The sequence below is a fragment of the Sus scrofa genome, chromosome 2 (assembly GCF_054392235.1).
Source record: "Sus scrofa isolate SSC_HxYL_T2T_F1_AM1 chromosome 2, Sscrofa_HxYL_maternal_Yorkshire_Landrace_v2.0, whole genome shotgun sequence".
Lineage (NCBI taxonomy): Eukaryota > Metazoa > Chordata > Mammalia > Artiodactyla > Suidae > Sus > Sus scrofa.
Window position 1 is genome coordinate 90,635,412 of NC_139384.1, and position 27,437 is coordinate 90,662,848.

The following is a 27,437-nucleotide window of genomic DNA, read 5'->3' on the forward strand; positions in this document are numbered from 1 at the left end:
CCTACGCCAGAGCCACAACAACGCAGGATCCGAGCCGCATCTGCGACCTACACCACAGCTCACGGCAACGCCAGATCGTCAACCCACTGAGCAAGGGCAGGGACCGAACCCGCAACCTCATGGTTCCTAGTCGGATTCATTAACCACTGCCCCACAATGGGAACTCCCGGCCATGCTTTCTTATTTCTTTGCATGATTCATAATTTTCTGTTGAAAACCAGACATTTTAAATAATATTGCAACTTTGGAAATCACTTTCCCTCTTTACAGTGTGTTGTTGTTGCTTCGTTTTGGTGTTTGTATAATGCCTTTTCTGAACTAATTCTGTAAAGTCTTTGTTCTTTGTCATTCATGGCCTCTGTAGTCCCTGCTTGGTTAGATTAGCGATCATCTAATGACTGAACAGATGTGTCCTTCCATTCCTGGAACCAAGAAGTGTGTCACCTCTTGACAAGGGGGGCTCTATGTACGTATTGGCACCTGCCTTCAACAGTCAAGCAGTTGACAACTCTGCCTTAGCCTTCTCTTCCTCTTTCTGCAGAGCCTCAAGGTAGCCAGTGGTGAGAACTTAGAGCTTTTCAGGGCTTCCCTGAACATGCACATAGCAGTGGACATAAGCATATCCTTACACATTTGCATGGCCTTCTGGATGTCCAGGACAATGTCAGAGCTTTTGTTCATTTTCTTTCTATTGTCCCTGTGTGATGATATTGGGGGAAAGACCTAACTACTGTGCTAATTCAGCATCTTAGATCATGATTCTAAACCAAAGATGCTCTTAGTAGATAGACCCTCCACCTTTTGATGAGTTCACAGTTCATAATGTTATACAGTGAGTAGCCTCAATCCATCCCCTGTGTCCATTCCACACATAATTTGCTTTGAACAAATCAGAAAGCTGCCTCATAGCACAATCATCTGGGAAGCTTTTTATGATCTCAGGTAGGAGGTTTTGCATGCAGATTTCCACGACAGCCTGCAGGATACCACTGCATATCCATTTAGAGTGGCTAAAATTAAAAAGACCATAATTTCAAATGTTTTTGAGGATGTGGAGCTACTATGGTGAGAATGTAATATAGTACAACCACTTTGGAAAACAGCTTCACATTTATAAATATACATTTAATCAAGTATATTCTAGCAGTTTCCCTCCTAGGTGTTTACCCAAGAAAGATGAGAACATATATTTACAAAGAAGACTTGTAATAAATGTTCATTAACAGTTTTATTCATAAATAGCCCCAAATCAAAATAAGCCAAGGGCCTATCAACGAGAATTTTAAAAAGTGGTGGTATGTCCACACAGTGGAATACCATGCAGCCATAAAGAAAACTACACATACAATATGGATAAATTTTAAAAACATGTTGAGCAGAAGCCAGGCACAAAAGGGTACATATTTTGTGATTCCATTCATATGACACCCAGAAAAGGTAAAACTATAGTGACAGAAAGCAGGTGAGTGGTTGTCTGGGCCACTGGTGGAGGGGGGCACAAGGAACTTTGGGGAATGATGGAAATGTTCTGTATATTTATGATAGTGGAAGTTCCACAGGTATATACATCTGTCAAGTCACACTGAACTATATATATATACACACACACACTTTAAATATATGTGGTTTACTGTATGTAAAAGTATACCTCAGGAGTTCCCGTCGTGGCTCAGTGGCTAACAAATCCAGCTAGGAACCATGAGGTTGCAGGTTCGATCCCTGGCCTTGCTCAGTGGGTTATGGGTCCGGCGTTGCCGTGAGCTGGGGTGAAGGTTGCAAACACGGCTCGGATCCCATGTGGCTGTGGCTGTGGCGTAGGCCGGCGGCTACAGCTCAGATTTGACCCCTAGCCTGGGAACCTCCATATGCTGCGGGAGTGGCCCAAGAAATGGCAAAAAGACAAAAAAAAAAAAGTATACCTCACAGTTTTAAGGTACACTTTTTAAAAAGATGGTCCTTCTCTCTCTGGCCCTCACTCAAACACCTGCAGGACCAGGTGGAAGAAGTGAGGCAGAGCACTCAGTTGTCTGAAGGGGAGAGCTGTGCCAGTGTAGCCAGATAGGCCGTGTTTGTTTTAAGTCCAAAATACATATTTTTGTGTGAAACCTTTTTTTTTTTTTTTTGCCCATGCCTGTGGCACACATAAGTTTGGGGGCCAGGGATCAAACTCATACCATGGCAGCAGCCTAAGCCACAGCAGTGACAATACCAAATCCTTAATCCACTAAGCCATCAGGGAACTCTAGTCTCTTCTTTTTAAAACATTAGCACCTCATTCAAAAAAAAAGTTTTTTTGAGGGCCGCACCCACAGCATATGGAAGTTCCCAGGCTAGGGGTTGAACCAGAGCTGCAGCTGCTGGCCTACACCACAGCCATAGGAACTTGGGACCCAAGCCACATCTGCGACCTACACCACAGCTCACGGCAATGCCAGATCCTTAACCCACTGAGCAGGGCCTCATGGATACTAGTTGGGTTCATTACCACTGATCCATATGGGAACTACCTAAAATTATTTTAATTATGCCACACAAGTCAAACAAAAGGAATCCTCAGGCCATTTGGCTCACAGGCAGCTAGCTTGTAGCCTGTGCCCTAAAATCTGCCTTGGGCTCAGCCAGCAGAGCCACAGAATGTGGCTCCAGCTTGTTGCTCTTGACCCTCCTGGAAGGTGGTGACAGGAATGGTGCAATGGTGTGGGTGTGGGTCTGGGCGCAGCCCACGAGATGAGGCCCTGAAGCCTCTCGTCAAAAACCAGCTCTGTGGGAATGCCCAATACACCCTCTCCAGTGATTTTTGCATCTTCCATGGGTACTTGACCTGGGTTACAGTCATATTAGCACCTGGAAAAAGGGGACAACCCATGGGGCCCTCAGGAGAACCCCATGTAGTGCTCAGCACGCTAAGCCCTCAGAGGCTCGGGTGTGTTCTTGTTACCGCCTTGGAATGTGTGTGGCAGTTCTGTGTGGCACATCCTGGGGCATGCCCACTCTGCTGGGCACCTGACCTGCCCTTTGTTCCCTGGCTCAGTTTGGAGGCAGCCCAGTGTCCTGTGCTGTGGGGCTGGCTGTCCTGGACGTCTTGGAGAAGGAGCAGCTGCAGGCTCACGCCGCCTGTGTGGGCAGCTTTCTCATGGAGCTCCTGAGGCAGCAGAAAGCCAAACATCCCATCCTCGGAGATATCAGGTGAGCCTCAGGGACCTGGCATGGCTTCTTGGTTCACCTCCTAACCACCTGGGAGGGTGGGAATGTTGATCTCCATGCCAGAGAAGAACGGAAACACCCACAGCTACTGTTGCCTGAGATAGCACTTCTAGGGAGGGAAATCCAGGACCATACCTCCCTGTGCCCACACCAAGGTCCCCTCCCATTAGTTACTTCCTGGAACCATTTCACCTCCCTCTGAAAGCTCCTGCGGTTCTCAGCCTCCCCAGACCCAAGCCCTGGTGGACTTTCCGACGGGAGCTTGGCTGAGGCCCAGGCTGAGGATGAGAGCAAGGACCGTGGTCCCTCAGGCCTGGCCTCTTGAGATGTCACTTTTGGCTCCAGGGGCGTTGGGCTCTTCATTGGTGTGGATCTGATCAAAGATGAGGCCACGAGGATGCCAGCAACCGAAGAGGCTGACTACGTGGTGTCCAGGTATTTTTTTCCCCCAAGTTGTGCAGTGTCTATGGCCCTAAGGGGGAAGGCGCCCACCCCACACCCTGGTCTCTCCTTTTTGCCGTGTTCCTGGATGTGCCGGGCCCATGGGGTTATTCAAAGGAGGTGGCACTTAGCTTGAGTGGGGAAGAGGGCTGCCAATCTGTGCACACCCTCAGGTGGGCTCTGTGACAGAGAAGGGGCCCCATCAGCTCTGTACCCAGTGCCTGGCAGCAGAGGCTTCAGGTGGGCGCAGGCCATCCCCAGCCCAGGCAGCCACTTCTGCCAAGAACTCTCTCAGACCCGGGCAGCCTCAACACTGCATTTCACAGATCCAGGATGCCGAAGGGAAGCAGCATCTCCAGAGCCACACTGGGGACTGTGGCAGAACCAGACTCCCCTTTCCTAGAGGAACAGGTCTTCAGACAGACAGGACCCCCCGCCCCTCCTCTGGCCTCTTCCTCTTGTTTGGTGGTTCCCTTTTATTGCCACTGCTCACTCCTGCCCTCTCCCCACATCTTGGAAAACCCTTCTAAGGGTTTGATGTGTGTGCTTATTCAAATTGTGGAATGTGCATCATTCTGTTTTGAATTCACATAAACAGTATTGATGTAGAAATCTTTCCCTCCATGCGGTTCTTGGCCACCTCTCCACCTCTCTGACGCGGCCGCCCAGCCCCCGCCTTCTCTCTCCAGGTCGGGCACAAGGATCAGCTCACCCACCCCTTCCCTCAGGGAGCCTCAGGACTCGGGGATTCAGAACAGTCAGACCCTCCCTCAGCCAAGCCTGACCTCCTCCACCTTAAGATCACCCTGGTGACTTCTCAAGTTCAGTAAGGAAACGACCAGGTGATAACTGAGTGGGAGGCAGAGCTGGATTTAAAGTCCAGAACCTGTTTTTTTGTAGCAGGGCCAGGCCCGCTGGGATGGGAGAAAGGAGCTGAAGGCAGACTCAGGACACCCTGCTCCCTTCAAGACTTATAGAAAAAGAATAAAAAAGAATGAGAGTGTGGGTCAGAGTGTAAACAGTCCCATCACACTCCTCTCAGAGGCCAAAATACCTTCCTTGGTTGAAAGTGTAAAAGTGGACCATTAAAAATGAAAATGAGGTAGAGGGTAAGTCATCTTCCGGAGAAAAACAGGAAATTAAATCTGGATAGTCCTCTGTCTAGGGCTGCAGTAGAGAAGAGTTGGCAGGGGTTACTGAAACTAGGTGAGGGCTCCATGACTTCATGGCTCTTTGTGAATGTTGGACAAATTTCCACTTTAACTTTTTTTTTCTGGTCTTTTTAGGGCCACACCCACAGCTTATGGAGGTTCCCAGGCTGCGGGCTGAATTGGAACTACAGCTGCTGGCCTACACCACAGCCATGGCAATGCCAGTTCCAAGCCCCGACTTCGACCTACACCACAGCTCATGGCAACGCTGGATCTTTAACCCACTGAGCAAGGCCACGTCCTCATGGATACTGGTCAGGTTTGTTACCACTGAGCCACAACGTGAACTCCAGTTTCTGTTTTAAAACTAAACTATACACATCATTACAAACTGTTAAAATGGAAGAGACTCTTGCTGTCCATGTTGTAGCCCCGTGGCCAGTCTCGGCTTGGCTTAGACTGGGACTCCAGGACGGATGAAGCAAGACCCCTGCTCTGGACAGCAACACGTTCAGGGCCAGGTGCTGGGCATCCCAGACAGGGGCCTCTGGTGCTGGGCCACAAAATTTGGCAAGAGTTTGACAGGGGGTGGCCAATGCTCTTATCCTGGTGGGAACTGGCCTGTGAAGGGTTCTGAGGGTAGTGTGGCTGGTACCTCACCTTCAAGGCCAAAGCCAAACTGAGGAAGGTCTGGAGGGTCCATGTGAAGTGCACTTGGCTGGTGAGCAGCAGGCCCTGCTGTGTCCTATCCTCACAGATTGAAGGAGAACTACATTTTGTTGAGCACCGATGGCCCCGGGAGGAATGTCCTGAAGTTTAAGCCCCCAATGTGCTTCAGCTTGGACAACGCACGACACGTGGTAGCAAAGCTGGACACCATCCTGACAGGTGAGCCTGGAGGCCAAGGGGCAACTGACAGCTTATCTCTAGAGCCCAGCCTGGAGCTAGAACTCCCAGCATGCCCAGGATGGGGGTGTGACAGCTGAGCCAGGGTGTCCTCTCAACAGTACAGGGAGCTGAAGTGGAGGCCTCCCCTATTCCTGCCTGTGCCCCCAGAAATCTGAGCCACAATTCTTCCTGCCTGGGCACAGGCCAGTGTGGCACATGGGACAAGGGAGCAGGGCTGTAAGCCCTACTATCACAACTACAGTAGAGCACTCCATTGTGTCCCTAAAGCCTCCCTGAGATGTAGGTGGCAGCTTTCCTGCTTTTTCTGCTGCTAAGCAGCTCAAATGAGACTTGGACTCAGGACTGATTCAATGCAAAATGAAACTCTTCACATTCCTAAGCATTTAGTGGTTGCCCCTAAATCCACTTACTAGGAAATGTCATTGCCAAATTGGACACATGCACCAAAGCTGTTCTGCACATGCACAGCTCAGTTGGGGACCCAAATCCTATCATCTTCCTGGTAGATTCCAGAGCAGCCTAGCCATTGCCCCCTGCCCTCTGGAAATAAGGTCCAATCCCTACACAACTGAGATGGTGCAGGACCTGCTAGGGGAAGGAAAGTATTTGGGAAGCATTTGTGGGGAGCCTGGGGAGGGAAAAGCTGGCTGGACACAGAGCTGGCTTGTAGTTTCTGTACAGAGGGGACCCCAGTCAAATAGTCTCAGGAAATCTGAGGGCTGGTTTTTGTCCTTTGGGGAAGTTGTTGCTAACCCTGTGGCTGGTGGCCCATATACAAGGATCAGGGCTTGGACAGACCAATGTGGCCCACTCTCCACCCTGCCATCCAAGAAGCTTGGACACTGAATTCAGGCATCAGGGGTTTTCAGCAGAGGAGAAAAGTTGACCATTTGGGGTGGCTCTGTGGTCTTTTTTCAGATATGGAAGAAAAAGTGAGAAGTTGCAAGACACTGAGGCGTGTTCTCTAGGTAAGTCTCAGGCTTGCTTCTTGCTCCGAGAGACCAGGAACTGGGTTTCTTACCATCCATCACAGCCCCTTCAACATTTTTTGCTCTAACTGACGTCCCATTCCCACAGGTTAGTTTCAACACTGCAGCTCTGGCTGCCTTGGGTGCTCCACACCCCCTGAAAAACCTCCCAAGTACCCATTTGTGATGGCTGGGCCAAGAGTAGCTTATTTCCTCCCTTAGCCAGTTCCTCTAGGGAAACAAAGCTTTTGCTAGGCTTAATCCACCTGGAGCCCCAGCCTAGCACTGCCTCTTTCAACCTAGTCTTAGGCCTCAGCCACTAGACTTGGGGTGTCCCAATCAAGCCAGCAAATACCCCTGCCAGAGGGGGCACTGTCTTGCCCAGATCCAGCTGGCCCTTGTGACTCTGCTCTTGTCTTTAGGTTCACACTGTCTTTGCTGGAAGATGACAAGACAGGTATTCCAAGGTGCTCCAGATTCGTGCTGCCCTGGGGCAGTGTCCCCAACTGAGGGTGGTAACCCTTACTGTACCACCATCACCTTTAACAGCTGCCTCCAACCTCTGAGCCACTTTCTTTAAAGGGGGCACAAGTCCTGGGCAGGGCCGAGTCATTAAAAGAAACTAAGCAAGGATGTGGACAGTATGTGGTCATGCCTGACAGGATACTGGAACTCTGGACCACCTGTCTCCCTTCACAGTGTACCCCACACTCACCCAGGCTTGGGGGTTTTTAATTTTTTATTTCAAAAGCTTGGATAGCTTCAATATCCAGGTTGTGGCAAAATCAGGACACGTGTAAAATACCTTACAATACATTAGATTCCCGAAAGGTACCAAAAAGTACAGTAAAATTAACACTTCCATTACAGGAAATGTATGACAAATAATATAAAATTAAAAGGTGAAAAAAGGTGACACTGGTTTCCTAAGATACAATTTACTCTTTACAACCAGGGTCCACAGGTCCAGTCTGCAGAGTGGCAGCAGGAAGCAGACCCTCCAATCTGGTTCTGGGTAACCCAGTAATAAAAAATCAGCCCATAATGCTGCTCTGGCCTCTTGAGACACCACACGCTGCCTAAAACAACTAGAGCTCTGGAAATATTAAACAGGAGAGTGATTTCCAGGGGGGAAATTTTAAATAAGATGCACATGGGACAGGCCATAGAAAGTTTGCCAAGTTAAATTTGGTACATAATTGTGTTCACTCAATATCCAAACAAACAAAGCGTGTGCGGTCAGTCAGGTACTCCTGCCGAAGCCTCAGTATGGCTTGTAGTTATTCTGATGGCCACCACGTCGCTGGCTCTTCCCGTAATTTGTACTACCCTGACCTAGGGACAAGAACAACAGTCATAGTAGCTACAACCTACTAAGTGTTTATTTACCCCTGTGCCAGGCGCTTGATATGCATCCTCACCAGAGCCAACAACTCTGTTCAGCAGGATGTCTTCCCCACCTTCCTGAGACCCACAAGGCTCAAGAACTCAAAATTGGGAAGCTCCAAGTGACCAAGTCAGGCCACAAAGCCCAGCCTGTCCGACTCCAAAGCCCCTGCTGCCAGCGGCCCCTGCTGCCAGCGGCCCCTGCACTGTCTGTCCTGCCTCCCGGGGTGGGTGAGTAGATGGGGGCCTCCCTTTCTCCTACTTACTGTAGTCGTAGCCGGGGCCGTAGCCGTAATAGCCATAGGGCGAGTAGTCGTAGCCGCCATAGCCGGGCCCGTAGCCCTGCTGGTAGCCGTAGCCCTGGTTCCAGTAGCTGCCGTAGCCCTGATTCCAACTCTGACTCTGACCTGTGGGGGGAGCAGGGCACAGGGGCCCATGGACCATTTAGCACACGCAGGAGCAAGGATGGAGGAAATCCTGCCCTTTGGGTGGCGAGGTTACTATGGCAACTCAGGCCAAGGGGATGCTATTCTGGTGTAGAGGGCCCTGGGCCCAGCACTGTACCTGAGACCCAAGCTGGGGATGAGAAGGCCAGGCAGAAAACTAACTTCACTGGGGCAAACGAGGCAGCTCACTCTCATTCAAATCACCCTCTGATCATCCCACCCTCCCTGGCAGCTTGGCCTTAAAAAGGATGGAGTTCAGGCTTTGGAGTCAGAAGGGCCTGGGATGGAAGGAGGTTAAGCACCTGGCACAGCCCCGCCCTACCCTTCAGCCCGCCTGCCCATGGGTGTACCAAGACTCAGGACAGCCAGAGCCAAGAGCACCCATCGTGCCCCCTCAAAACTTGGGAGTGCGATGCAGATGCCCCCTCTGCCCTGGGGCCCCAGACCACACGAGAAGATGGGCTCTTCCATTCCAAGCAGCAGCAGCAGCGCCTCAACCCAGGAAAAGCACTCCTGATCCTGCCCACCTTGCTGCACCGAGCACCAGAGGCCAGAGAGCCCCCAAGACAAGCATAGAAGCTCCATGCAGGCAGGGACACAGGACCCATCCTCATCTGGGTTCCACTCACCTCCTCCACTTCCGCCACCACCACCGCTGCCTCGGTTCCCTCGGTTGCGATTCCCACGGCCCCCAGAGCCATACTGCTGCTGTTGATAAACCTCTTTGGGCTGAGCCACCTTGATTTCACACTGAAAGCCAAGAGAACAGTGGGTCATCCCAGCAGGCAAGCCCTAGGCAGGGAGTATGCACAAAAGCCTTCGTGGACAAATATTCAGGTGCCAGATCTGGAGTTCCAGCTGTTCAGATGGCAACAGGATTGTCAGTAACTATGTAGGACCAGGACACAGGTTCAAACTCCAGCCCAGGGCAGTGGGTTGAAGGATCTGGTGCTGCCACAGCTGCAGCTCAGATCTGATCCCTAATCCACGAACTCTGTATGCCATGGGGCAAAAACAAATGTCTATCTGCTCAAGAACACATACGTGCTGGGGTGGGAAACCACATTTGGGCTAAAATTTACACCAAAACACACAAGGGCCTTTTTGGCTCCAGCCTTCCCCTAGAGTGCCTGGAATGAACGTCTGCTGATGGTCGCCCTTGGGCGCTCCATTTCTAACAGGTGAGAGGAACGGCTGGGCCAATGCCAGCTCAGTGTAGCAGGACATCACAGTAGGTGTCAGTATGGTGCCACCTTGGCCCTACTGGGCAAGTCAGAGAAAGATTCCCAGATGAGGGACCTTGGAAAAAGAAAGCTCCCCCCCGGAAATCATCCCACTCAAATATGCTTTTTTTTTTTTTGCTTTTTAAGGCCACTCTCAAGGCATATGGAGGTGCCCAGGCTAGGGGTTAAATCAGAGCCACACCAGAGCCTTAACCCACTGAGCAAGGCCAGGGATTGAATCAGCAACCTCATGGTTCCTAGTTGGATTCCCTTCTGCTGCACCACAACGGGAACTCCTCAATCATGCTATTAAGTAAGATGGCAAGCCTGGCCTCCTTAGAGAAAGGAAAAAGCAAGCCACTGAGGTTCAGAGCAGCCTTCCCTAAGGTCATACTGCATCCCCTCCCTGCTCCAACCACCCAATCAATAGTCTGTTGTTGAGACAGGCCAGATGTCTATATCCCCTTAGAGCCTAAAGGGTCGATTTCCTTTTTGCTCAAAACTCTGCCTACTGTGGGAGGCAGTAGGGTCACGGACCTTCCAGCACTCCCACTAATCTTTTTAAATAAAGTTCACTAGGGAGTTCCTGTCCTGGCTTAATGTAAGGAACCCAACTAACTAGGACCCATGAAAACGTGGGTTTGATCCCTGGCCTCACTCAGTGGGAAAAGGATCCAGCGTTGCTGTGGTGTAGGTCGCAAAAGAGGCAGCTCAGATCCCGGGTTGCGGTGGCTGTGGCACAGGCTGGCAGCTGTAGCCCACATTCGACCCCTAGCCTGGGAACTTCCAAATGCCATGGGTGTGGTCCTAAAAAGCAAAAAAAAAGTTCACTGACACATAACCCTCCCCATTAAGACTAATTTTTACAAGCTGTCCGAATACAAGCATACTCAAAGAAAATGGCAAATTGCCCCTACCAAGTAATGAAATCTCATGTTTTCCATCCTATTAAGTTAGAAATGCTGACTATAACCAGCTAAAAACACTTATTTCAAGACAACCACCAGCAGTTTGACTAAAGATGCCCTAACAGGCTCTTCCTGCCTGTTTCACACTATGGCACAGAGAAAAAGGTCTCCTCTCTCCATTTCACTGTCTTAACCAACAGTCCCTATGATCCCATCTCATTCTACATAAAATCCAAGGGCCCAATCCCAAATCTAATCTTCCTAAAATCCTAGCCAGGATTGAGGCTTCCAAGAGCCCTACCCTACCTGTCCTACAGTATCTGGCTGTCACCCCTGCTTAAGTCTGCCACACCCTGCCACAGTGGGCCACACCCTCAACTCCCAACTGCCTCAGCCACCTGGAGAAGCTGAGCCTACCCTCTTCTCCAGTCCAGAGTTCAGGGGAAGAAGTGCACCTCACTGCACAGGACTCTCATTTGAAACCAAAACTGCCCTTGGATTTCAGTTGTCCAAGACCCTGGGAGTTCTTTGGGAAGGATCTTTGGGGTGGGGTTAATTTAATCAGTGACCAAAGGAGATGGAGGTGAAGATTTGGTTGTGGCAGGAGAAAAGTTCTGTAGCAATCAATGCCCATAGCAGGAAAAACTTTACCACGGAGAAATCAATAAATGGCAGTTTTAGAATCTTCCGAGACCTTCGTCACAGAACTTATACACCTTCTACTCTAAATTGAGTACACCTTGACCTCTGGCTTTAAATGAGTAGTTTTAGAAGCTACTCAGCACATTCTCTTCCCATGGAAGCCTCCCAACCACCCACCCTCAAATCCAGTGCTTACTGCCAGTCCTACCAGTCTAGGAGTTCCTTAAAGGACAGGACCACCTGCCCCATCAGGACAGAAAGTACTGAAAAAAAACTCTAAGGTCTACCTTAGAGATCTCTTAGAGGTGGCCCAATCCCTAACCCACACCTGCAAGGACCAGCTTTTCTGCGGCAACAGGAGACCAAGCACACACAGTTGTGGAACCTTACCTTGCTTCCACTGATGGTGTGAAACTTCTTCTCCAAAACTTTCTTCACAGGTTCCTCTTCTTTAAAGGTGATGAAGACAAAGCCTCGTCTTTTGTTCGACTTTGGATCCATTGGAAGTTCAATTGCTTCAATCTATAAACAAAGGCGAAGCTCAGGACCTCCCCTACCCGAGCCTATAGGGAACTCACAGGAGAATGGCCCGTGAACACTAAAGATAGTGGAAAAAAGCTTCAGCCAGCCAAGGCTGTGCTACCAAGGAAGAAAGAAGGCAAACTCAAAGCAGCTGGCAGGCCACTCCAGGGGTCGCACACTCACCTCCCCAAATTCGCCAAAGTACTCCCTGATCTTCTCCTCTGTGGCTTCAGGATTCAGACCCCCTACAAAAATTTTCTTTACTGGGTCTTTCTTCATTGCCATGGCCTTTTTGGGGTCAATGACACGGCCATCCAGCCTGTGCTCCTTCTGGTCTAGAACCTGTTCCAACAGAAAGATGGGAGTTGGATTCTGACTTAGCAGCATGACCCTGAACAAGGCTCTTCTCTGAGCCACAAGACTCCAACACAGGTACCAAAAACGTGTTTGATCCCCTCCATACCCTACTCCCCAACCTGACTTCCCAAGCCAATCTCCAAAGTTCAAGTACACCTGGTTTACTTAACACCTACAAATCTGTCCTCACACCCAAGTCTTTGGCAATGCTGTGCACCCCTCTTTCCTGCCCAGGAAGTCCCAGTTATAGGCATACCTCCTCCAGAAGCAAAGCAGCAGTCATTTTTAAAAAACAGAGGCTGGAGTTCCTGTTATAGCTCAGCAATAGACAAACCCGACTAGTATTGTATGAGAATGCAGGTTTGATGCCTAGCCTCGCTCAGTGGGCTGGGGATCCAGCGCTGCTGTGGCTGCTGGCTACAATTCAACCCCTAGCCTGGGAACTTCCATATGCCGGAGCTGGGCTGCCAGAGCTAGAATCCTCACACTCTTGTTAATAAGCTTTGTGATCTCTTCTACCTAAAACTTCTTGAGATTTAGATTTGTCTTTTAATGGGACTAAAATAATGCCTATCTCCTAGCAACTGTGGACTCTCTTCTAGTCCTCACAATGAAGTATTTGCAGGGTCCAGAATAGCCACAAAATAAGAAATGGTCCGCTATAACCATCCTGGACCACTCTAGCCCATACTCCCTCCTCTGCTTAATCTCTACTTTTAACCCCTTCAAATAACAAACTCATAAATTTCCAAACTTCCTTTTCCCCAAGCATTCAACCATGTGCAGAACACATAAACCAGTCATAGACTAAGAATGGTGGCATAATCTTAGAATACACTGAGACTCCTGATTATACAATACCCAACTTACCTTCTCCACACTGGCTGCATCTTTGAAGAGGATAAACCCAAACCCTCTTGACCGGCCAGTGTTGGGATCCATTTTTATTGTACAGTCAACGACCTCTCCAAATTTGGTAAAATAATCCTTTAGGTCCTTTTTGCTGGTATCCCAGCTCAGGCCACCAACGAACATTTTTCTGAAATGGTGGGGTAAGACACACGGCAACAAGCCTTATGAGAAAGCTGTGATTTTAGAAGAATTGGTCCTAGAAAAGCTTTCACTGACGTAATTATAAATAAAACCACCAACCTGAGCAAAGGTCCACCCCTAAGAGGCCGCAAAGGTTCTACCTCTGGAGGTTAATAAACCTCTGCTACCCTTCAAAACCCAATCTTGACCCTAACGACTCCGCACCCCCCAGGGCTGGTGGGGGAAGGAAGCACAACCTGACCAGAGAGCTAGACCCTGAGCACCACAACTGGAAGGAACCCAACCCAACAACCACGTATCAAAACGCTACAGTCCCTGCCACTCTCCACCACCTCCGAGCACTGGCTCTCAAGGAACTCAAGGCTTCCGGGCCGAGTCCGCGTTCAGGCTGTGACTCCGCCCTCGGCAGGAGGCGGAGGAGGGAGGCCAGGGCGCGCGCCAACTCCGCCCACGCAGCCCCGGCAGCCCGCGACCCGCCGGCCCCGGGTCCGAGCGCACTCCCCTTCCGGGCCGCCCGGCCCCGGCCCCGCGCCAGCGGCCCCAGGGCGGCGCCAAAGTCGACCCAACAAACTCCCTCAAACTCCCGCGCGCGCAGCGGCGGGCGGCGCGGAGTTGCTGGTTTGCGGGCCGCGAGCAGGCCCCGGCCGCCCGCCCCTCCCCCCGCCGCATGGCTCCAACAAAAGGCGGCCCCGGAACAAAGGCGGCGCCCCCGTCGGCCCGTGGCCGCACCTACCCCGCGTCCTCTTCGTTCTTGCTGGCGTTGATCTGGTCGCCCTCGGCGCCGTTCTGGTTGCCGGCCGGGGGCGCCGCGGTCCCGCCTCCAGAGCCCGCTGCGGCGCCGCTGCTGGTGCTGGTGCCGGTGCCGGTGCCGGTGCCGGTGCCGGTCCCGGCCGGCGACTCGCCTTCGGGGGCGGCCTCGTGTCCGTTCTCGGTGGCGCCCGTGGTCTCCATGGGCTGCTCTTCACCCGCTTCCGACATGTTAGGCCGAGGCACGCGGCTCCTGCAACAAGCGGCCACATACAGACACAGCGCGTCAGGCCCGCACGGCTCATGCCCGGACTCCCGCCCGCCGCCCGCAGGCCCGGCCGCTCACCTCGCCGCCGATGACGCCGCGGGGCCCGCTTGTCCTCACCCGCCGAGAAGGCGCCGCGGGCTCGGCCGCGCTCACACTCGCGCTGCCGGGCCTCTCCCCCGTCTACCGACGGAGCCTCCGCGATCGCGCGCCCTTCTCCTCGGCTACCGGAGACGCCGAACAGAATCCTCAGACGGATAATCTCGCCCGGGCCCGCGCGGTGCCGCCGCCTGACAATGCCGACTCGTGGCGCTCTTTATAATGCCGGAGCCGGGGCCACCTCGCAACAAGGCGCATGCTCATTGGCTTCGGCGGCTCGTCACTCAGCCCGGCGCCGGCGTCCCGTTGGCCGCGGCGCCGCGCGCACGCTAGATTCGGGCGGGCTTTGTCCTCATTTTAGAATCCGCGCGAGCCGAGGCCTTGCTAAGGATCTCGGGGTCCGCTGGCCGGACGGCCCTGTCTCTAGGGGCGGGCAGCCCGAGCCCGGAGGCGGAGAGGTCGGAGACTGACGCTCCGCCCTTTGAGGCCGTAGTCTCTCGTCCCCGGTACCCAATCCCAAAGTTGGCCGCCTCGGCCACTCCATTTCCCAAAAGAGGAAACTGGTCTCGAGGAAGCCTCGGAAACCAAGGTTGCCCGGCTGGAATTGGCGGAATCCAGCCTTCCGAGATTAGGCGCATTCGGTCCTCCAAGGCCCTCCGCATGGCTCTGAAAAATTGCGACGGGGCCCGCCCGCTCCCTTGACCTTGGTGCCTTCAAAGCCACGATCTCTGGCCCTTTCTGCCGCCTCCCCCGGAGGCTAGAAGCCGGGAGGGGGCGGAGTCCGCTAGGTGTCTGTAGCCATTAGTGCTCCGCCCCACGTCCCGGCGGGAGAAACCGTGGGACCACGAGGATCCCCTTGGCAACACTTTCACGACTAGTATCGCATTTTTACTTTTGATTACTTAAAATCTTTCATTTAATTCATTTATTTTTGCTCTAATCTATTTTTAAGAAAAGTAAACCGCTTCCGTGAAATCTTGAAGTTTGAGGGAAGGGAAAAATAGTTCTTTTTTCTGATATACAAAACCCCTCAATATTGATCTAGTTGACCACCGGGCTTGAAAGCCCTACGTTATCCCGTGATTCCTTTTAATCAAATGGGTGACAGGCCCCAAATAAACCAGGATTAAAACCTCTAAAGCCTGGGGATTACCAAATAACAGCAGAACACTAGTAGCTGACGTTTCCCACTGGAGTCCTGCTGCCAGGCCCAGTGTGGTGGGCTGGGCGTTTTATTTCCTCTTTTGACCTCCTAACAACCGTATGGAAGGTGGTACCATTACAAATTTATAAATGAGATAACAAACCCAGAGCCCTGGCCCGAGGCTCACTCCGCAATCCATCCAGCCCGTGGCGTTGCCTTGAGAATGTAAAATGTGATGATTTTATCTTTGGAAAAAATAATTTTCAGAAAATCTGAGGATTTGGCCACACAACACTGCATTTCCCCCAAGATATCAACCACCTAGAACTGGGGCACCCACCCCTAGATAAGCAAATTCCTCTGGTTCATCCCAAAGCCCACCTAAATTTCATAACTAATTCATATATCTCCATAAAACCTTGGTCATGTTACTGATATCTGGTGGTAAGGCTTACAGAGAAGTCCCTAACAAACTTTCCTCCCCTCCACCTCCACCTAGCCTCTGCCCACCCACAGAAATAAGGGCCAGGGTTTGGATCACAGGCTATGATGGACTCAGCCACCCGAGCAATGAAGAAAATCCAAGCAATTAAGTTCAAAGTCAAATAGGCATACTTCCACTTAATCTCCTGCTTTTTTTTTTTTTTTTTTTTTTTAAGGCTATTCTGCTTTTTATTTATTTCTTTGGCTGTGTGAGGCACAGGGAAGTTCCTAGGCCAGGAATCAAACCTGTGCCACAGCAGTAACCCAAGCCACAGCAGTGCCAAGGCTGGATGCTTAACCCACTGAGCCACCAGGGAACTCCTTAATCTCCTGCTCTTATCCACATGGATTCCTTAAAACTAACTTAATCATCAAAGGGAAGTGTAGGAAACCTAAACCATTTTCCAGATCAGAATTTCGGGCTCCATCTGCCTCTTGCAATGGAGGGAACCCAACTGACAAATATTTACTAAGTTCCTATCACAAACTAAAGCACAACTTGGTGAATGCTTTCAATGACATGCCAAATCTGCACAGTTTGTAAAATGTTTTCACCAACGCTGCATTAATGGAGCTTCGAAATAACTTTGTATGCAGTTATCCATAGTTTCTACACAAAAACACTGAAAATCACACAGCTAAACCAGCACTTCCAAATCCACATTGGTTCCAAGGCTCCTGACTACCACAGGATAAGAGAGCTCTGTGCCTCTGAGTTCCTTGATCTAAATTAGATCTCAGGAGTTCCCGTCGTGGCGCAGTGGTTAACGAATCTGACTGGGAACCATGAGGTTGCAGGTTCGATCCCTGCCCTTGCTCAGTGGGTTAAGGATCCAGCGTTGCTGAGAGCTGTGGAGCAGGTTGCAGACGCGGCTCGGATCCCGCGTTGCTGTGGCTCTGGTGTAGGCTGGCAGCTACAGCTCCAATTAGACCCTAGCCTGGGAACCTCCATATGCCGCAGGAGCGGCCCAAGAAATGGCAAAAAGACAAATAAATAAATAAATTAGATCTCATATCAGATTAAATGATTCTGAGGTGCAAATGAAGCAATGGCTTAGAAAATACTTTATAAACTATAATGAAATGCAAACAAATGGGGGTCAGTCTCAGCACAGAATTTTTTTTTTTTTTTTGGCCACATCCTCAGCATGGGGAAGTTCCTGGGCCTGGGATCAAACTTGCACCACAGCAGTGATCCAAGCCACAGCAGTGACAACACTCAATCCTTAACCAGCTAGGCCACCAAGGAACTCCCAGAATGCTTTTGTATTGCATACAAGAGTGCTTCTGTCAGGGGCAGGATACTGGGCTATTTGGGAGCAGCAAGAAGTCCCTTTGACACAAGAGACTCTAGTTACTCAGTCCTAGTTACAGCCCTGAGTTGAGAGCATCTTCTATGACAGTAAGGTTCTCAAATCAGCAAGGAACCCAGTCACCCCTGAAAGTCCCTTAAGAGGCCCATAGAGTACAGTCCTCTAGCTTTGGGGATTCAGGCTGTCAGGCAATATATGTGTAAGAATGTGTACAATCACGAGTAGAGAGGACAGACACAAAATGCATTTTGGAAGCTTTTAAAGTGACATGAATTAATTTTTTTTTTTTTTTTTTTTTTTTTTGGCTGAGCCAGCAAGGTGGAAATCACAGGAGTTAATTGCAAATATGTTGTGACTAGTGTGGCTGACACCCACACAGGGGCCACTTTCCACACCTCAACTCCACTCGCTCCAGCTCCCTGGCTTCAGGGCAAACTCTGGCTCCAACCAGAGGAAACTTTCTAAGACACGAGTCCGATCTTGTCACATTGTGCATGAAAACTCTGGCTGGCTTCCCAGTACCCTGAGGATGAAGTCCTAACCCTGAATATGGGTGAGAGAGACAACTGGGGCTCACAGAAAGCTGTGCCACCACCACCCCAATCTATTTGTGTGTGTGTATGCTTTTTCTAGGGCCATACCCATGGCATATGGGATTTCCCAAACGAGGGGTTGAATCTGAGCTGTAGCCACCGGCCTACACCACAGCCGCAGCAATGTCAGATCTGAGCCACATCTGCGTTCTACACTACAGCTCATAGCAACTCCGAATCCCTGACCCACTGAGCAAGGCCAGGGATCAAACCCACATCCTCATGGACACTAGTTAGATTCATTTCCTCTGTTCCTCTGTGCCACAATGGGAATTCCCCTCCAGCCTTTTTTTTTTTTTTTTTTTTTTTTTTTTGGTCTTTTTGCCTTTTCTAGGGCCACTCCCCGCAGCATATGGAGGTTCCCAGGCTAGAGATCTAATTGGAGCCGCAGCCGCCGGCCTATACCAGAGCCACAGCAACACGGGATCCAAGCAGCGTTTGCAACCTACACCACAGCTCACAGCAATGCCAGATCCTTAACCCACTGAGCAAGGGCAGTGATCGAACCTGCAACCTCATGGTTCCTAGTCAGATTCGTTAACCACTGCGCCACAACGGGAACTCCCCAGCCTCTCTTAATCTATGAGTGGAAGGATCCCTTTCAGGCCTGGGCAGTTGAGACCAGGCACCTCCCCCAAGACCTCTCTTCCCTGGAGACCATGTGCTGCACATGGCACAGCTACATTGTAGAGGAGAGCTATTCAACTCACATCAGACTTGACATGAACAAGAAATGAACCTATACTGGGTCAAGCCACGAAGATTTGGGGGTTTATCTCTAACTTCAGCCTAGCCAAACCTGACCATTCCACACAGCTCGAGAAGCCTGGCACGGGCCACCCCAGCCACATCACATGCCCCACTTTCTACTCCAGCTGTGCTGATTGCTTTTATTTCTCAGAACTTATCTGTACCCTTCTGTCTTTGCACCGGCCACTCCCTCTACCTGGAACACTATTCCCAAATTTCACCTGTCTGTTCTACATATCTGTTGTGGGTTGAACTATACCGCCCCAAAAGGTCTGTTCCGTTCCCAACTTGGGGTACCTGTACATGTGACCTTATTTGGAAACAGGGTCTTTGCAGATGTAATCAAATTAAGATGAGGTCAGGAGTTTCTCTGGTGGCCCAGCAGGTTAAGGATCCAGCATTGTCACTGCTATAGCATGGGTTCAAACCCTGGCTCTGGGAACTTCCACATGCCACAGGTACAGCAAAAAAAAAAAAAAAAGAGTTCCTATTGTGGCTCAGTGGGTCAAGAACCTGACATAGTGTCCATGAGGACATGGACATGGGTTCAATCCCTGGCCTCCCTCAGTGGGTTAAGGAATGGCATTGCTGCAAGCTGTGTAGGTCTCAGATGTGGCTCAAACCCGGTGTTGCCATGGCTGAGGCCTCTAATTCAACCCCTAGCCTGGGATCCTCCATGTGCGCAGATGTGGCGGAAAAAAAAAAAAAAATGAGGTCAGTCTGAAGTAGGTGGGCCCTTAATATAACTTCTGTTGCCTTATAGGAAGAGAAGATACACAAGGAAAATACCATGTGAGGCAGAGACTGGAGTGATGGGTCTACAGGTGCCTTTGTCAGTCTGTCTGCTATAAGAAAATACCATGGGAGTTCCCATCGTGGGGCAGCAGAAACAAATCCAACTAGGAACCATGGGGTTGCAGGTTCGATCCCTGGCCTTGCTCAGTGGGCTAAGGATCCAGTGTTGCTGTGAGCTGTGGTGTAGGTTGCAGATGCAGCTTGGATCTGGCATTGCTGTGGCTCTGGCATAGGCCAGCAGCTGTAGCTCCGATTAGACCCCTAGTCTGGGAGCCTCCATGTGCCACGGGTGTGGCCCTAAAAATACAAAAAAGAAAGAAAGAAAAAGAAAATACCATGAACTGAGTGGCTTAAACAACAAACTTATTTTGGTTTTGGCTTTGTATTTTTGGCCAATTACAGCATGCAGAAGTTCCTGGGCCAGAGATCAAACCATGCCACAGTAGCAACCCAAGGCACAGGAGTGACAATGCCAGATCCTTAACCTGCTAAGCCCCCAGGGAACTCCACAACAAACTTTTTTTTATTTTCCACAGTTCTAGAGCTTGGGAAGTCTGATCAAGCTGCTGGCAGATCTGGTGTCTGGTAAAGACCCACTTCCTGGTTTGCAGATGGCTGTCTTATTATATCTTCACATGGTAGAGTGCAAAGAGAGAAGCAGGCTCACTCATCTCTCTTCCTAGAGGAGCACTAATTAATTACATCACAAGGGTCCCACTCTCATGACCTCACCTAGACCTAATTGCCTGCCAAAGACCTCACCTCCAAACACCATCACACTGGGAATTAGGGTTTCAATATATGAATTCAGAGGGTCACAAACATTCAGTCCATGGCACAAAGGACCAAGGATTGCTGGCAACCCCAGGAGCTAGGAGAGAGGTATGGAGCAGATTCTATCCTAAAGCCTTCAGAGAGAGTGAGGCTCTGCCAACACCTTGATTTTGGCTTTCTAGTCTCCAGAACTGAGACTATTGTCATTAAGCCACCCAGCCGGCACTACTTTGTTAGGGCAGCCCTCGAATCACTTTCTCCAGGAAGCGCTGTATCAGGCCCCAAGAAGAGGCCCCTCTCAGAGCACAGACCACACAGAATTGACACTGACCATGAGCTCAATGAGGAGCTTCATCCTGACACCTCCAGTGGGCACTCTAACACCTGCAAAATGAATAAAAGATCTCTTAACCCAAGGTTACAAACTGGTTCCTTCTGGGCTGAATCTGACTCACAGATGTGCTTGGAGATCTCAGACAGTATCTTGGATATCACAGGAAATTATTTGTCGGCATTTAGAAAGCAGGATATTTCCACAAAACATTATATTTCCAGTTACCCTTGGAAAATTGTTAGATGAAGTCGCCCTGGGCCACAGCCCCAGGTGTCCACCCTTAGCTGCGGCTGAGTCTCACTGCTCCCCAGTAGGCGGGACAGGGGCTAGCCAGCTTACTCCAGCCCCCACCATGTCTTAAAGTCTTACTGGGCCCTCTAAACTCATTGTCATCAACTGAAAGCATTAAGGACATCAGTCCCTAACCAAACCTCCATAAAAATCAGCTTTTTTTGGCCGTGCCCACAGCATGTGGAAGTTCCCAGGCCAGGGATTGAACCCGTGCCAGAGCAGCAACCCTGAGCCACTTCAGTGACAATGACAGATCCTTAACATGCTGTGCCACAAAGGAACTCCTGAAACTCAGCTTTTCCACCTTTATTTTTTTGCTGTTTAGGGCCACGTGTGCACCATATGAAGTTCCCAGGCTAGGAGTTGAATGAGAACTTCAGCTGCCAGTCTACACCACAGCCACAGCAAAGTGGAATCTAAGCTGAGTCTGTAACCTACACCACAGCTCATGGAAATGCTGGATCCTTAACCCACTGAGCAAGGCCAGGGATCAAACCCAGGTTGTCATGGATACTAGTCGGGTTCATAACCCACTGAGCCGCAAAGGAAACTCCCAGTTTTTTCATCTTAAAAAAGGGATGAGGAGTTCCCTGGTAGTTCAGTGGGTTAAGATCCAGTGTTGTCACTGATGTGGTCCAGGACAATGCTGTGGCTCAAGTTACCACTATGGCTCAGGTTTGATTCCTGGCCTGGGAATCTCCACATACCACAGGCAGGGCCAAAAAATAAATAAATAGAAGTTCCTATTGTGGCTCAGTGGGTTATGAACCCAACTAGTATCCATGAGGATTCAGGTTCGATCCCTGGCCTCACTCAGTGGGTTAAGGATCTGGTATTGCCATGAGCTGTGGTGTAGGTTGCAGATGCAGCTCAGATCAGCATTGTTGTGGCTGTGGGTGTAGACGGGCAGCTGTAGTTCCAATCTGACCCCTAGCCTGGGAACCTCCATATGCCACACTTGCAACCAAATAAATAAATAAATAGAGATGACTGACAACACCTGCCTCTCACACTCCTGCAGGGACCAGAGACTATGCCAAGAGGTAAGCATAGTACAAGTGGGTAGGGGGTATAAATGCCAGCTGCTAGGACTGCTAATGATAACAACAATCTCAGGGAAGATTCCTTCATCTGATGATCTGCCCATCATGTTTCAAATCAAACCCCAAAACAGACTTGCGGGGGTAGTTCCCATTGTGGCTCAGCGGAAACAAATCTGACTACCTCCAAGAGGACGCAGGTTCTATCCCTGGCCTTGCTCAGTGGGTTAAGGATCCGGCATTGCCATGAGCTGCGGTGTAGGTCTCAGACACAGCTCGAATCTGTTGTTGCTGTGGTTGTGGCGTACGCTGGCGGCTATAGCTCAGATTCAACCCCTCGCCTGGGAACTGACCCCTATGCCGTGCATGCCACCCTAAAAGGAAGACGGAAAAAAAAAATGGACTTGTGGAAGCACTGCTAGCCAACCCCTAGTCCCCCATCCAAGGTCACATTCTTGAGACAACCACCTGTGCCTAGTCAGAGTCTCAGATGCAGCCTCTGCCCAGCAGAGGCCAATCAGAATTGCTTAGGACACCCTCTGGAATCAAACTGGAATGGAATATGTGGTTCACCTACAGAAAAAAACCCTCCAGCCTGTTCCACGCTCTTGAGGCTGCATTCAGAGGACACAGCCTACAGAGGGGCCCAGCCTGACTTCATGGCACAACCACCTGCCTGGCTTTTAAAACTTCAGATTCCCAGGCCCCTGAGGCCAGATTCTCACTTTTCTACATTGTTCTGGGCACCGCACCCTGGGATAGGGACAGATTTAGGATGCGTTGCTGCTGACCAGGTCACGGGAAAGCTTAGGCAACTGAGATATGCCGTCTCCCCTCTGAAGGACAGCAGTTCTCCTCATCCAAGCAGCCTTGGAGGCCCTTTTGTGTATGGTTGGCACTGACACTAAGTCAGGATGGGCCCGGGGACTCTCCTTTTGTGCCTCGGTTTCTGATTACACAACAATTCATATCTTCATTCATTTACTAAGAGCTCAGGCTTCGACTATCATCAACATGACCCAGTTTTCTGAATCCTAAACCCACACAAGTCACTCTCCCTCAACATCTCTCCTGAACTGTCCCCAGGGCACCTGAATCTCAGCACGTCTAAAACTGAATATACGATGTTCCCCAGAGCCCAGACCCTCTGCCAGTGTTCTGGGCCACAAAGAATGCCTCTGGCACCCAGCACCCATGCAGGCCAGGAACCCAGCAGGGTCAGCCTCAACGCCCCTCTCCCCACTCCTCATCAACTCAGTCCACCGCCTAGGTCCCAATGTGCCTTCATTACTGTCACCTGCACTCAGGTTTGCACAACAGGAATCTCAGTCAGGCTGGGTGTCACTGTGGTCCCAAATACGTCTAAGTGCTACGGAAGATTGTTGCTTACAGATAACAGTCCTGGGTGGTGTTCAGGCGACAGAAATGCTTGCCTTCATGGGGTTATTTAGGCACCCAGGCCCCTTCCGTCTTGTGGCACCACCAGCCCCTCAGGCCTTGTCATCACATGCACCTGGGAGGAAAAACTTCGTGAGAGGAGCTAGCGTAAGTCTTGAGGGCCCAGGCCTGGCAGCGCCTTGGCACTTCCACTCACTCTCCAGTGGCTAGAACTCTATCCATGGCCTCACCTTACTGCAAAGGATGCTGAGAACCAAGCTGAGCTACCCACACAGGGCAGGCAAGGATAGACTGGGTGCCCAGGCGTCACCACAATAGGCTTCCAGGAGTTCCTGTGTGGCTCAGCGGAAACGAACCTGACTAGGATCCATGAGGACGTAGGTTCAATCCCTGGCCTCGATCAGTGGGTTAAGGATCCGGCATTGCCGTGAGCTGTGGTGTAGGTCACAGATGCGGCTCGGATCTGGCATTGCTGTGGCTGTGGTGCAGGCCGGCAGCTGTAGCTCCGATTCGACCCCTAGCCTGGGAACCTCCATATGCCACTGTTGTGGCCCTAAAAAGACTAAAAGAATAATAATAATAAAAATAAAACTAAATTTTAAAAAACAAACCACAGGCTTCCAACAACTGCCTGTTGATGGCAGTGAAAAGAGACTCGAGAGGAAAGCTTTCTTTCAGTCAGCCAGCATTTCAAGGACTGTCACCAAGTGCCACTGCTATCAGAGGCCACCCCTGCCTCTGCTCTGAGAGTGAAGTCTACTTGCTGCGTGGTGAGATGAATGCTGTGTTAGGGAAGCACAGGAGGCCAGGGACACCAGGGAGGGGCAGGAACCAAGCTGGGGAAGTGGGTGGGAAGGACAAGACTTCTCAGAGGAGCAGAAGCCCGGGCTTCTGAATGGGGTTTCTCCAGGCAGAGATATGGGAGAAAGGGGTGCAGGCAGAGCAGACCGACTGGGCAAAGGCTCAGCACCTGAGAAAGCACAGACTGAAGAACTGCAAATAGCCCAGAGAGGAGCTGACTGCCAATGGGCAGGGCCTTTACATGCCAAGACAAAGGGTCTGTTGATTCAGAGGAAATAGGAAGTCAATGACTCCCATGGCGATGGTCCATGAAAGGAGCTGAGAGACATTAAGGAGGGCGAGTGGGCAGAGCTTCAGGTCCACGTGTGGTTACAACCCTGACTCCATGTGTCAGGGCAGGATGGGCAATGAGGCTGGCAAGATGGACCAGAACCACCATGTGGAGAGGCTTGCCCAGGCCTGACAAGGAAGGCAGTGGGAAAGTGCTGTCCACCTCTCTCAAAGAGAAAACCATCCCACCACAGGTGATGGACCCTCGCTTCCTTCCTGCCTATGCCCACCTCTGGTGGCACTCTATTTCATCCATTTCCTCTAGTACACACATCCCTTGTGGCTAGAAAAGGATCAAGAGATGATCCAGATGAAGTCCAGGAGTTCCTGTTGTGGCTCAGTGGAAATGAATCTGACTATCATCCATGAGAACATGGGTTTGATCCCTGGCCTTGTTCAGTGGGTTAAGGATCTGGTGTTGCAATGAGCTGTGGTGTAGTTGCAGATACAACTTGGATCTGGCGTTGCTGTGGCTGTGGTGTAGGCCAGCGGCTATAGCTCTGATTCAACCCCTAGCCTGGGAACCAGCCTGCGCAGATGCAACCCTAAAAAAAAAGATGAAGTCCAGGCCCCTCCAGAGAGGAAAACCAAAGGTCAGAGAAGGGAGAGTACTCTAGTCCATTAGAGCCACTACAACAAATTACTATAGACTACACAGCTTATAAATATCAGAAACTGATTTCTCACAGTTCTGGAAGCTGGGCGGTCCAACATCAAGGCACAGGCAGGCTTTGGGTCTGGTGAAACTCACTTCCTGGTTCATGGATGGCTGTCTTGGAGTTTCCATTGTGGCTTAGCGTTAAGGGGTTCAATCCCTGGCTTCGCTCAGTGGGTTGCACACCGTGAGCTGTGGTGTAGGCCGCAGATGCAGCTCAGATCCCAAGCTGCTGTGGCTGTGGTGTAGGCTGGCAGCTGCAGGTCTGATTCGACCCCTAGCTTGGGAACTTCCATATGCCAAAGGTGTGGCGCTAAAAAGCTAACAAAACAAACATAGCCAGCTGTCTGTCCTCACATGGTAGAAAGGGCTAGGGAGCTCTGTGGGGTCTCTTTTATAAGAGCACTAATCCCATCCAAGACGGCTCTACCCCCCTGACTTAGTCACCTCCCTAAGGCCCCGCCTCTTATTGCATCACTTTAAGGGGTTAGGATTTCAACATCCAAATTTTGTGAGGGCACAAACATTCAGTCTGTAGCAGGAACATGTCCAGTGGTACCAGGCCTAGAACCCAGGTCTTGTGTACCATGTCCTCTCAGCATCTCCAGGGCTCTTCCGATCCCCGGGCACCTGGGAAACAAGAGACAGGAGGGACGCTGAGGGCTTCATCCTGCTACCTCGACTGCTGAGTAGCAGAAGCCACAGATATGAGCACAGAAACTCTACCTTTCTCCTACGAACCAAGAAACAGGATGTCACAGGCGGGTACTATCTCCTTGGCACCTCTCATCCCTTTCTCCTTCCAGAGGGCAAAGCTAAGCTAGCTCCTGGGCATGAACACCAAATGCAGGGAGCCATGGCTCTGACAGTCACATCTGTTCCCAAGGAGGCAGAGCGAGCAGGGTTCCCCTCTGGCTGCAGAGAGGAATGACCTCCTGCCAGGAGCCCTCTCCTGATGTGAAAGAGAAGGATTTGGGGGGAGGTAAGAAAGCTGCATCTTCACATTCTATTTCTACATTCTGCCAGTGAACTGGCCAAACCACTTTTCCAAAGAGGTGGTATGGTCTAGGCTCAGAACAAAGACAAGTTCATACTGTGCCCTGCTCCAGAGGGGTTGAGAGATGGAAGCTCCTCAGGGCAGGGTCCTCCCCTCACACTCACTCGCTTGGCTGACTGCTTAGGAACCCCTTGCCTCTTGCCAGCTGCCTTGCCCCTGGCTTCTAATGGCTGCTGGCCAAGGAGCTCAGTCTCACTACTCCCAGAAGCCCCCTCAACCCCTCCAACCCAGTCCTGCAAAGGCCTCCTTAGTCTGCATATCCCCCTCACCTGCCCTTCCACCTCTCTCTTTTTTTTTTTGACCACACCCATGGCTTGGCAGGGATCAGACCTGAGCCACAGCAGTGACAAAACCAGATCCTTAACCTGCTATACCACCAGGGAACTCCAACCTCTCTTTAATGAAATCCACTGTCCCCACTGTCCCCACATGGCACCGACACTCCACTCCTGAGAGCCAGGCTGCACCTCCTCCCTACTCCCTCAACACAACATATGGGGTCTCCTCACCCATTCCTCAAGTCTCACTCCTTGAGAAACAGAAATGTGATGCAAGCCACAAATGCAAATACGGATAACGTCATTTTCCTAACAGCCACATTAAAAGACTATGAGATAGGAGTTCCCACTGTGGCTCAGTGGAAATGAATCTGACTAGTATCCATGAGGATGCAGGTTCGATCCCTGGCCTTGCTCAGTGGGTTAAGGATCCAGTGTTGCCGTGAGCTGTGGTGTAGGTCACAGACATGGCTTGGATCCTTTGTTGCTGTGGCTGTGGTGTAGGTCGGCAGCTGTAGCTCTGATTTGACCCCTAGCCTGGGAACCTCCATATGCCTTGAGTGCAGCCCTAAAAAGACAAAATACAAAAAAAAAAAAAAAAAAAAAAAAAAAGGCCATGAGACAATTAGTAAAACAGTAGAAAGAAACAGGTGAAATTAATTTTTATAATAGATTTTATTTATATCAGTCTATCCAAAACATTATAATTTCAACACTGTAATCGACATTTTAAAAACCACTGAAGTATTCTGCTTGTTGGGGGGACTGTTTGAAATCCAGTGTGTATTTTTGCACTTAACAGTGATCTCAGTTCAGACTACAAACTTTTCAAGACCCATTAGCCCCATGTGGCCAGTGGCCATTACACTGGACAGCACACATCTAGACCAGGGGTTGGCAGACAATGGCTTACAGCCCAAATCCGGCCTGCTGTCTGATTTTGTATGACTCTTGAATAAAGGGTGATTTAAAAAATATCCTCATGGATACTAGTTGGGTTCTTAACCTGCTGAGCCACAATGGGAACTCCTCTCCTTTTTTTGAGGGGTGAGTGGTGCAGAGACTGAATTCAAGCTGCGG

At 50.6% G+C, this 27,437-nt stretch overlaps 2 protein-coding genes across 16 annotated transcripts in view; one reads left to right on the forward strand and one right to left on the reverse strand.

Moving 5' to 3' along the window:
* Window positions 1–11,325, forward strand: part of PHYKPL (5-phosphohydroxy-L-lysine phospho-lyase) — a 48,621-nt gene extending 37,296 nt beyond the window's left edge. For 3 of the 14 annotated variants that reach the window (XR_002341728.2, XR_014837995.1, XR_014837997.1), the window contains exons 9-14: window positions 3,032–3,186; window positions 3,550–3,639; window positions 5,554–5,684; window positions 6,624–6,673; window positions 8,074–8,290; window positions 8,738–11,325. Coding sequence is in view for 9 of the 14 variants with exons in the window: in XM_085013706.1 (XP_084869832.1) it covers window positions 3,032–3,186; window positions 3,550–3,639; window positions 5,554–5,782 (474 nt within the window). In the remaining 5 variants the exon portion in view is untranslated. Of the gene's footprint in view, window positions 1–3,031; window positions 3,187–3,549; window positions 3,640–5,553; window positions 5,924–6,623; window positions 6,674–7,095; window positions 7,590–8,073 lie in introns of those variants that run through there. The other 11 variants (XM_085013711.1, XM_021084359.2, XM_005654967.4 and 8 more) reach the window with 5 other exon arrangements.
* Window positions 7,395–14,514, reverse strand: HNRNPAB (heterogeneous nuclear ribonucleoprotein A/B). 2 transcript variants are annotated; one of them, XM_021076627.2, is made up of 8 exons: window positions 14,304–14,514; window positions 13,944–14,210; window positions 13,028–13,196; window positions 11,984–12,142; window positions 11,669–11,800; window positions 9,135–9,255; window positions 8,326–8,466; window positions 7,395–8,008 (listed from the first exon to the last, which is right to left on the reverse strand). In XM_021076627.2, exons 2-8 carry the CDS (start codon window positions 14,186–14,188, stop codon window positions 7,938–7,940), a joined length of 1,038 nt encoding a protein of 345 aa, XP_020932286.1. In that variant the 5' UTR covers window positions 14,189–14,210; window positions 14,304–14,514; the 3' UTR covers window positions 7,395–7,937.
* Window positions 14,515–27,437: the final 12,923 nt, after the last annotated feature.